Genomic DNA, 11,468 nt, shown 5'->3' with positions numbered 1-11,468 from the left:
AGCTGTCAGTGTTTAAGAGGCATTAGGACAACATGTTTAATAACATGCTTGAATTTTTGGTCAGCCCTGAAGTGATCAGGCAGTTGGGGCTAGATGATCACTGTAGGTCGCTTCCAACTGAAATAGTCTATTCTGTTCTAACACAAGGCCAAGGAGATAGTAGGAATACAGATAGCAGAAATACATGTTTAGTAGTAAGCAAAGCTCTTATTTTGATGAAGATTCTCACTAACATTACACCTACTTAATGTCAAATTTGTTTCAGAGTATCACAGAACACCATCCATTTCTTAACTCTCGTGTAAGGTAATTAAAACAACAAAGAAAATCAGGCTTTTATTTATTACTCTCTACCTGAGGTTGAAGGCCTTGGTCACCAGCAGGGATCCCCTTGTCTTCAGTAGATTCATTTTTTGACTCGTCAGGTGGCTGTGACTCTTCCTCTTCTTCTTCTGCATCCTCAGTGTTCCCTGCATTTTCTTCTTGATCATGAGCATCTTTGTCTCCTTCATCTTCCTTCTCCTCTTTATCTTCAGAAAGGTCTTCTTCAGCTGCTTCTGCATCTTGATCACCTCTTTCTGTCTCACCAGTATCCTCTTGATTCTGTTCTTCTGTCTTCTCTGTCTCATTTAAATCCACAGGTTTCTCATCTATTTCAAAAGCATTCTCTTCTGGATTAAACAAAAAATCAGAAAGGTGTATAAGACTTTCAGTAAAGTACAGAGACTGAATATTACAGATATTTGGAATAAAACTGCCCAGCCTATATAAAAAAAATAATCTTAAAATACTGAGAGTTCTATACACAGAATCTATGATTTTCTATAGCAAGATAATTCCTTTAAATGAAAATTGGTTTCTAACTAACAATACAGTAGGATGAATTCCTACTAATTTCCTTTAACCTAATATTTCTGAGGGTCAGTTGACTTAAGAGTACAAATACTTGTAAGTACAATAGAAGAAAAAAACCCCAAACCAGAAAAGCAACTGGCCAATTAAATAAGGAGCTTCCAGCGTAAGACAGGGTATATCACTTGGATAATGTGAGAAACTCTGCTTCACAGAGTTCACGAAAGGGAGGTAAAGGAGAATGTTGTAATGTTGAGTTCCTATCTGTATGTTGCTATTTTGATACACAGAAATGTATTTGCAGCTTCTTGGTGGTTCTACAGAATCTCACCACCACCTCTCTTCTTTCTATAGAGAAAAAGGGCTCATTATCTCATTGTCCCTCCCTATTTCCACTTGGCTTTCATCTAAGAATCTGTAGAGAGATTTTTCCACTGTACCTTCATCCTCTTCCTCCTCATCACTCTTCTCATCATTTTCCAGATTCAAATTATCAGGAAGGTCCAAAGGTTCAACTTCAGCCTCCTTTTCTTGCTGGTCGTGATAAGGATCTACTTCATTCTCATCATACTCACGCTGTCAGCAAAAGAATGAGGGAAAAAATAACAGGCATGTAATAAGTGTGAGGAAAGGGAAAGATAAGAAATAAGATTCTATTGTATTCTCTAGGACAAAGAAATACTGGATACAATATTACATTCTGATCAGTTAAGAATGGATTTCCAGTGGTAAACATCCTCACACATAAAGAGCAGAAAGATTAATTTCAGCAAATGCATTTACATAAACTGGTGGTACTTAAAACCAGAATGTTTTGTTTTCAGAATCCAATTTTCCTAGCTGAAACATTCTAAACAGAATTGGCATCCTAGCAGAATCTTCAAGCACACTGTACACAGGTTTTAGGAAGAGTTCTGCATATTTAAAGTGTTTCTGCTGCTAAACACAACAGAATAAGAGTTTTGTTTGTTAAAACATCAATTCAGTGTAAAGCCTGTTTTGGCTGCTATTACAAGTTCAAGTTAGTGCAAACAAAAATTGTTTCTGGAATATGGATCAGAAAATATATTTATAATATAATGGATATAATATGGTTTACTTTTAGCTCTGAAATGAACTAACTTTTTTCACTATTAAGTAAAGAGCATTTAAAATTCTCAGAAACATGTGATATGAGCAACACAGTGTGGTTTAATAGCAAGATACTCCATGCAGTCCAAATAATTTTTACCTCATCAATTTGTTCATGGATTTTCTCTTTGTTTCCACTATCCTCTTCCTGTTGCTCTTTTTCCTCATCCTTGGGAGGCTGTTTTTTATTATCCTTCTTTCCTGTCCCCAAATTGTCATCTTTTGCAACGAGCTCTGAATCCTCCTATTAACCAACAAATCCAAAAGAAACTCATTTATGCTACCCGGTTCTCAAAGTCTCAGTGATAAGACATTGTGGGGGGAGATGGCAGGCCCATGGAACCCCCAGGCCTCCTGGAAGTAGAAGAGCTTGAGGTGTTAAAGGGAGTAAGACCGTTCCCTTGGGAAAAGTAAGAGATAACTGCACATTCCCATGGAAACAGCCCTGAGTGCTGGACAGTGCAAGGTCGAGCTGTTTAACAAACTGCAGGTGTTGCATTCCCGGATGTTTTGTAGGAAAATGTTTGTAGTGTGTGTGTATGGGAAAGTGGAACTTGGCACTAAATAAAAGACTGCCTGCTGCGCTGAGCAGGCAGACATCTCTTTGTCTCACTACCCTCATGTGTGTTGTGTGTCTTCTTCCCCCTTCTGACCGAGATCTTTTGACAGGTACCCAGTGACAAGACATCATTTCCTACAGAAAAAAAGACAACACTAAACAAAACTTATCCCCTTAAACTATCCCTTTCCAGAATCAAGAGCTGTGAAAAAGAGCTCACACTCTAAGTCACACCAAGTTCACAGAGTTTAATTCCTTCAATACTTTTGTTCCCACTTGTTTTCTCTTTACCTCATCCATTCCTGGTCCAGTTTCTTCTGTTTTACTACTACTAGCATCTTCATCATCTTCATCATCTTCATCCCCCCAGAGCCTTTCATCCAGTTTATCATCAGCTTCAGCATTATCAAGATTTCCCATCTGCTTATCAAGTTCCTCCTCTTCATCTGAGTTTTCCTCATTTTCTGTGTACAGTTCAGAATGTGTTTCAGTACAGAAGAGATAATGTTTTTGTTAGCTTCATAAACAAAAAAGCAATCATACCTAGCATCTTAATTTCATCACCCTATGCAGTTGAGATAGGTGGAAAATGACACATAGGCACCAAGACCCGAACAAGCAGGGTCCTAATTAAGTGCTTCAAGTCTTGTGTTCACATACAGCATTCTCTCCCCCTCCAACTAACAAGTCCCACGTGTAAAACCTGGATGATTTAAATTCTCTGTTCCTTATCTTCCATATCCTCCATTTTCAAAATATTTTTTGCATTACTAGTTTGGGTAAGATCCATTCCACTTTACCTATTTATTAGTTTTGGAATCTCCCTTCTTGTGCAGATGAAATTATTCTTAGCATTTTCTCAGAGATTTGGAAGTGATTAACACTACTGTCATTTCTAAGCTACATTAGTTTCAGATGTTCAAGCTGTTACCCTTCAAAGCGAAGAGCTGCTACCTTTTGGGTGAGTAGCAACTCAAATCTACCAAATGTTGCTGATTTATCTGTTTTAAAAAGGTAAACTTACATTCTTTCCATTGCTTAAAAGTTAGCAATAACTTCATAGTCACATTCCGAAATTAACTGCAGCCATGTTCTCAAAGTATTCTGATGATCTTCAACAGTTCCACAAAGTCTGTGACTAGTTTTAAAAGGTGTCTATAGGTCAACTTACAACAGAAAGAAGAGTGTCTCCCTTCATTCCAAAACCATCACAGTGAAAGGAGATAGTATTTCCTTTGTACACTTCTTTGCATTCCTATTAATACTTCTAGTACCCAAATGGCACTACTGGGAAAAGGTTTTTCACCCAGAGGGTTGGTTGGGCACTGGAAGAGGCTCCCCGGGGAAGTGGTCACAGCACCAAGCCTGTTTGAGTTCAAGAAGCATTTGGACAATGCTCTCAGGTACATGGCGTGACACCTGGGGATGGTCCTGAGCAGGGCCAGGAGTTGGACTTCAATGACCCTTGTGGGTCCTTAACAACTTAGGATATTCTTTGTTGTAGAACACAGACTTTTCAGTATATGCTTTGTTATATAAAAGTATCAACCATGTATAACTTTTCTTACAAGTTTGCCATAGTGGAAGAACCAAACCTTTTTTCTCCTGTTCTCCATCATGCATTTTTCCTGCAAAGTCTTCTGACATTTCAATTGCATTGTCTTCTCCTTCAATGTCTGGTTTAGAATCTTGATCCTCTTTCTCCTTCTCTTCACCCTTTCGAAAACTGTCTTCTATCTGAATTATTGGTAAAGTCAAAAATTACAATGGATCTTGCCTATGTATTAAAGCTTATTTAACTACCAGAGCAATATTTATAGCTGATATGCAAAATTAAAAGCCAACAGAAATAGGAGACTGAAGGCAACTTCATGTTTCTTTTACCCGAAACATCCACACTATGGATTTCAGGAGCTTTTTCAGTTTTACTTCAATTAAACAAGACCAACCCCAAACACTTGCCTGATCTTCACTTTCTATTTTGTCGCTCACATCCTTCGTGCCTTCCCCATCTCCAATACCACCATCCTCATAATCATGGAACTCTGTTGCTCCCTCTCCAGCCTCATCTTCAAGTAATTCTTTTGGCAGACAAAACCCCTACGAAGGCAAACAGAAACGCAAAACCTTCTGTAGTAGTAAGTACATCTTTCAGCTTAGTTTCTGCTAAAGACTTTTGTACACCTTAAATATATGCTTACCATATATCCACTGTTAATAACTTACTTTTTGGGCAAGCTCTGTAAAAATGCTGGTTAGAACAGAAAGCAATTTTCCAGTACTCCTGTGAGACGCCAGTGAAACAGTGAGATAGAACAGGAGAAGATCTGAATACTTGCAGAGCATGGGCTTTAGACGCACCAGCAAATAGCAGGACTGGTTGAAGAACTGCAGTTAAAACAAAAACCAGCAGTCAAACATGATTTGGTACATACTGAGATGCACCTCAGAGAGGGTGATGATACCGACGGAAAACAGATGCTCAAAGCAAACATATCTGTGGACGAGTTTAAGTACAATTTCTAAAGTTTCTGGAGCTTTTTTTAGATGTTTCACAAAAACTAAAGCTTTGTCTTCTCACTAAAGGAACATCTGGCTTTTGCACTACAGAAAACTACCTATATTCGGCCATAATTTCTCACATGCTTCTAGCTCTGAGATATTGGGCAAGAAGAAGCAATGCACGTTTAACTGCCGAAGTTCACAATTCCAAATCTCTTGAGACACCTAAGCCAAAAGACTCTTGAGAAGAACAATTTTACCTTATGTTTATTTGAAGTGTAATCTTCCCCATAGGATTTCAGGATTTCAAGGAGTTCTGAAACCTCTGAAATTGCTTTTTGCACATGTAAAGAATCCAAATCAGCAGAGAGATCTTCATCCAAAAGTTTAGTTATATGTCCTGCTTTAATCACATCAAATGAGGCTGCATCCTCTTTGTTTGAAATACATAAAAAAACCGGAAATCAAGTCAGACATTCTAAAAACGTTACAGCAAGCAATCTAGAAATACCCATTCTATCTATTTAAATAGAAACTTCTACTAAAATGGCAATTTCCTTGTGTATTGGTACCTCTGCTAGACACACAATTTAAGAAATTTTAAGGTTTGCATAGTTTAAACAGTTTTCCCCACTGTAAAATACATGCAGGTATTTCCCCAAAAATGCCAAGGCAGTGGAAAGGATTCAAAAAGGTTTATTTTGGAGGCAAGGACACTAAAAACTTACAAAAACCTGACAGTGTTGCAAGACAGCACCAGGCCTCAGGGAAAAGACAGGTTCCTGCGCTCTTCCAGTGTTTTTTTTTTGTCTTCTCTGTGTCCTCCTCCACCCTCTCCGGCCCGAGGAGGCCCTGTATATGTCTGAGAACTTCTCTCTTCTGCATAGCAGAGAGAGAGGCCTCACTCACCGCCCTCTCTGCAACTTTCTCTGAAATGCGGAAGGGAAGGGGGAAAAAACGATTTACCCCTCTTGAGAGCTGCACTTTGCAGGAAGAAAAAAGCTTCCTAAGAGAAAAATGAGTTCTAGCTTCCGGTTACGAATTCTTCCGAAAGCGCACCTACCCCTATACCACTGAGGTAAATTAACAAATTTACCATCTTCCTCTGGAGATTTTTCTTCCTCCTTTTCACCTTCCTGTTTCCTCTCGACCAAACACTGAATGGCATAGAGAACAACACGGATCACAGTTTCCACTTTTGTTGTGAAGTGCTCCATGAACTCTTCATCCGACTGTTGATTTCCTTTTAAACCATAACACAGGCAGTTTTACATGGAAACACATCAGATTACAAGTTTCTATGCTTTCCTTATCCAAGGACCATGACAGCATTATGCAATTTTTTCTACACACTTCTACCAAAATCTTGCCAATCCTGACCTACAACTATGGTGTAAGATCTGTCGTCAACAGTGATGGTAAAAAAAATTATACCGAACAAATTAAGTCTGGACAAAATTTTACAAGTTTGAATTTCATGAAGTGTTTCTGGGTATCAGAATGAACACAGGGCCATCTTCAACAATACCCAAACTAATGAATTCTTGTGTCTTTATCTATATTACAAACCAGGCACAGAAAAATTGTCCTTACCACTGCACTTTGACATGGAAGCAAGAAGCTGTGTTCTCCAGGCTGTGAAGTCTGCAGATGTATTAGTAACTTCTTCCTGAATATAGTTTAGGCTCTTGATTAGGGCCATCTGATTTGCAGCTTGCCTGTCTTCCCCATTTGGAAGAAACAGGGACTCTATGCCTTGTAACTGAGCTGAGACTTCCAGCAAACAACTCACAGCTGATGTGCAAACTTCAAAATCTCTCCTGCAACAGAAATACCATAATAGTGAAAGAAGAACAAACAGTCCAATTTAAGATTAAACCTTCTCTTGAGGCATGAATAAGGGAGAGGCAGCAGATGTTGGTTAGAGCATGGTGCTAATAACAACAATGGCCCTGTATGGGACATTCACTTAAAAGTTGGACTTAATGATTCTTGTGGGTCCCTTTCAACTCAGAATATTCTGTGATCTCCCATCTTGAATTTATTAAATAAAAAGTTTGACAACAAGCTTATACTCACACTGTTTGAAGCAGAGAGAAAATCAGAGAATTGTTATTAAATAAGCTAGTTTTCTTTTAAAATAAAAATTTCCTCACTAAATTGACACTTGAATTCACCTCATTAACTAAGGAGCTATGGGGATGAAATCCTAGGAGACCAAAGACAAAGGGAGAAGCTGAGATGGAGCAGTTTTTCTGACTTGTCAGGGGAGTGTGAGAAGACATACTCTCCTCTAAAAAGTCAGGCACTGCATTTTGCAAAAAAATTAACAGAAAAAAATGTTTCAAGAACACCTGAACCCACTTCTCAAGATATGCATAGGCAAACATTTACAAGATGACTTCAAACTTCTTATATGAAAACAAAGGAGAGATTCAATTTCATGCACATGTAGAACTCACCAGGAGTAAAACAAGGTCTCACGTGATTGTTGCCTTATTTTGTCCACTTCTGCTTTCATTGCCTTCACATTTGCCAGCATCGTGGTCAACTGTGTAGCCACCTGCAGCCATAACTGATCCTTATTTCGCATCCTACATCCAGGAGGCAATTGCTCAGTTGTTACTGGAGACAAGTATTTTAGCTCTGAGGGAATCAGGTCAGATATTCCCGTAAAAATGTTTCCAATTTCAGGTTCCAAACTCTGAAAAATGTTTGTTTTGACATCCGTCCTTCCACTGTCATTGCACTTGGCTAACTCTTCTTTTGGGCAGCACTGGATAAACCAAGACAGCTCCTCGAGAACCATCATGCACTGCATGGAAAGTTGCTGCAGTTTGTCAGTCCACTGTTGAATGCTGTCTTGAGGAGGAAATGCTACATTGTATTCTCTGTCAGCAGTCAACCTAGAATCTATCTCTTGTATACAACTCAGGAGGTTCCTAGTTGAGAAGAAAGAAGAAGTTATAATCACTGATTTTTATGTTATACTTCCCTTTTGAAAGCTCAACCTTCAGTCTAAATTAATAAAACATAAACTAGATAATATGGACTCAGTGGAAGCCAAACTTTATCTGGAAAAACTATAATGACAGGGTATTTTTAAAAAAAATTTTTGAATTAGTGAATTTTTCTCTCCATTGCATTGAGTTGTCCTGAAAACAGGGCTTTGTAATATTTCTCACAATCTATACCATTTTTTCAAACAATCTTTAAACTCCTGGCCCGATACTCAAATACTGTTCATTTTCCTCACTATAAAAGCAAATTAGATTCTAGCACCCCTTCATTCCCTGCTGTGTAACAGTCAGCTCATACAAATGATTAGTCTGATTTGTGATGAAAGTCACAGTAGTGCAGATAAATATCTTAGAAGTCTTACTATTCCTGCAACTGTAATGCTGAGGCGTTTGTTTTGTTGGGTTTTTTTTATTTGGGTTTTTTTTCAGGTTTCATGGGGTTTAAATAAATTTTGCACCAGTAATTTCCAGTCCAGATTTCCTTCCACATACAAAGGTACAAGCTCCTAACCTGACTTCTAAAAGTTTCATGGATTACAGTAGTAATGAGCACAAATATGCCGAACAATGGTGGAGTTTGCAATTAAATTGATGAGTCAAGCAAAGGAGTGAAAAATCAAGCAAGTGAGAAAGACTTCTTACACACTTTTCCTTTTACAGTTTTCATGCAAGATTTAGTATCTCTCACCCTTCTAGAATTTTTCTTTGTAAGCTCTTTTTTTTGTTGTTGTTTTAGCTCGAAGTAGCATCCAGATCATTTATTTGCTTCAGATCAAGCCAACAACTTGAATGTAACCAAAATTAACTTAGGCCAATACCAAATGAGAGAGATTTAACGATCTGTAAGTTTAATGGTCTAACTCTGTTATTTCATGGTCTTCATGTATGCCTAACTTGTTTTCCAAAATTATTTTGATTCCAAAATACTGGCTGCAGTGATAGGATCAACTTAAATCTTTTCTACTAGGCTAAATTGAGGGGAGGAGAGAAATGGGGAAGCAGAAGGAATTTTTTTATTTTCTTCTACCTTATTTTCCATTTTTATTGAACTGAATTGCTTACTGTCAAGACTCCTTGCCAGCATTTAAAATGTTGGAAAATGACAAATACCTCAGTGAGACCCACTGCTCTGTCAATGCAGTAAGAGACCGTCTCTGTCTGACAAGCATCTGCAGCAGGTGTGCAGTGAACCCTCTGCATCGTTCAATGCTACCCAATCCAATATCCTAAAGAAAACAGATACAGAAAAAGTGGGAGGAAACAGTTAGATGAACAAGCAGACAATAGCATTCTGTGTCCCTCCATTTCATTTCACTGAGCAGGCTGAAAGGCTATGGTTTAATTGAAAAAGTCTTAAAACACAGACAAGAGTTATAATTATTACAGTTTCCCCATGTTCATCTTTTCTGCATCTTCCATATATCTTGCATACAAATTCTATTTTCAAGTAGTTTCTGCAACATCACCTTTCTGCTACTAGAAAATTTCAGTCCAAGCTGGTAAAATGAAGTTAACAGAAGCAGGATTTCTATTTTCACTTCGTTGTTTTTACCTTGGCAGGTGCTAACAGTGCTGTCTGGAGACGAGAGTGACGTGCAAGTGACCGATAGAAGTACTTCTGGCACCCATCCCAGGCAGAACAAATCTCTGTCAGCAACCTGACAGAGCACAAAAAGTCTGGTATTAGAAAGTACCTCACAGCACACTGGAAGGCATCAGGTCAGCTCTTCAACCTAATAATTTTGCTTGTAATTTCTTGGTTTGCAAATGCACTGATCTTGTAATTCTTCATCTTCTCTACAAGTATCCTAATCTTAAGAAAACAATTTTTATAATAAACTCTAAGGAAATCCTAAATGATAGCATCAAGATCTCTATTTTTGAATATCATCTAACACTTAAAGAGTGATTTTGTTTTTCTTTCCTTATGCAGATAAATCCAGCTTCATACGGAAGCCTTTATTTTGGCCTTGATAAAAGATACCATACACTAAACCCTAACATCTGAGGAGGATAATAACCAGCAGGTCTCAATGACAAAAAAAAGCACTTATTGCCTGAAAACAGTAAGAAAACATTAAAAAGTGTCTTTCCTCTAGGAAAGTTTTTCCAGAAATGCCCAGTTTGAAGTGTATATATTCTTTTGAAATATCCCATTATTTAATGAAGACAAAACATTTAAGTAATCCCTGCAAATCACAACTCTCTTCAATAAAAGCATTAGCAGCTTACACTCTAATATGATGCTAGGAAAGCATCCCAGGCAAAGCAGGACAGTGGAGGAGGGCTAACTGAAACCTAATTCATGGAAATAATGAAACTGAGGGTACAGTTGTCAAAAGTGCAAATTTAAAAAAAAGCCAAAACAAAAAAACGCACCCAACCCTTGCTCATTTGCACATCCCAGTGCAGTATGTACAGGATTCTCAAACTGAGAACTAATGGGAGGAAGGAAATATGCAAAAGCCTGACTTAATTACAGTCCAGAAATCCGAGTCTAAATCAACATGCAATGAATTCTATATATTCCAACTGCAATTAACACAATCTAAAGGTAAAAAATACTGTGTACATACATGTCATCCAGTTCATGTGCACAATTCAGTACAGCCAATGCACTATGCAAGTCCAGTGGACGTAGGTAGAGCACTTCATGATAGTCTTTTGAACGGGACCATGAAAGACCTTTCCGGTACGACAAACCTGGAATGACATCCGAGCACACATCCCTTTATGCCCTCATTCTTTTATATGAAAAATGTCACTCCATTATTAATGGTATTAGGATATAAAATCTTCTGATGTGGTTTTCTGCCTGAGGCTGTCTGATTTTGATAAGTCTTTGAACATGCTGCAAGTTTTGTAATGTAAGAATATATTGTAGCTTAGCTATTTCAGCTGAATAAAGCTGAACAATGCAGCTGAAATAAGACTAACATAGACCTGTGTGTATAAAGGACTTTTCACCACTCCTAGTCCTTTAAGAAAGCTGAGTTAGGGGTCATCACCTCCTTTTAAAGATATGAAAAGGTTGATAAATGAGGAAAGTAAAGGTGTCACCTGAAATCAAAAATGGAGCCCAGTAAAGAATTTGAATCCAATATGTTAATTAAATATTCATAGTTTGTCATTCCTCCAGCACAGACTTCACAGGGTGGTGATGGCAGATATTCCTTTGTCACCAGTGGGTGCAAAAAATGCCATTAATAGATCATTCAGGTCCAGAACTCAACCACACCTCTGTCAATCTGATCTCTGACAGTCTGTCAACTGAGAGATGGGTTCTCATTTTAATTAGCTAACTTCATTTCACTTTTATATCAAAGAAGGGTTACAAAGTAATGAGCTTTCCTCTTGTTTCTAGAAGCTGGGCAGTGACTTCTGACTAGAGATAAAGAAGATTT

The 11,468-nt window shown here is 38.0% G+C and overlaps 1 protein-coding gene across 2 annotated transcripts in view; it reads right to left on the bottom strand.

The window, feature by feature from the left end:
- MDN1 (midasin AAA ATPase 1) overlaps positions 1 to 11,468 on the bottom strand; it is a 105,199-nt gene that overhangs the window by 14,541 nt on the left and 79,190 nt on the right. Inside the window, exons 76-89 of one of the 2 annotated variants that reach the window (XM_064649951.1) lie at positions 10,641 to 10,767; positions 9,617 to 9,722; positions 9,175 to 9,290; positions 7,507 to 7,986; positions 6,638 to 6,864; positions 6,141 to 6,287; positions 5,305 to 5,477; positions 4,769 to 4,930; positions 4,501 to 4,642; positions 4,138 to 4,275; positions 2,834 to 3,006; positions 2,084 to 2,227; positions 1,293 to 1,428; positions 348 to 671 (exon numbers count right to left, since the gene is read on the bottom strand). In XM_064649951.1, the coding sequence (XP_064506021.1) occupies positions 348 to 671; positions 1,293 to 1,428; positions 2,084 to 2,227; positions 2,834 to 3,006; positions 4,138 to 4,275; positions 4,501 to 4,642; positions 4,769 to 4,930; positions 5,305 to 5,477; positions 6,141 to 6,287; positions 6,638 to 6,864; positions 7,507 to 7,986; positions 9,175 to 9,290; positions 9,617 to 9,722; positions 10,641 to 10,767 (2,595 nt within the window). The remainder of the gene's footprint in view (positions 1 to 347; positions 672 to 1,292; positions 1,429 to 2,083; positions 2,228 to 2,833; positions 3,007 to 4,137; positions 4,276 to 4,500; positions 4,643 to 4,768; positions 4,931 to 5,304; positions 5,478 to 6,140; positions 6,288 to 6,637; positions 6,865 to 7,506; positions 7,987 to 9,174; positions 9,291 to 9,616; positions 9,723 to 10,640; positions 10,768 to 11,468) is intronic. The other variant, XM_064649952.1, reaches the window with a different exon arrangement.

Source organism: Pseudopipra pipra, chromosome 3 (assembly GCF_036250125.1).
Source record: "Pseudopipra pipra isolate bDixPip1 chromosome 3, bDixPip1.hap1, whole genome shotgun sequence".
NCBI classification, from domain to species: Eukaryota; Metazoa; Chordata; class Aves; order Passeriformes; family Pipridae; genus Pseudopipra; species Pseudopipra pipra.
This window is presented reverse-complemented; position numbering and strand designations above follow the sequence as displayed.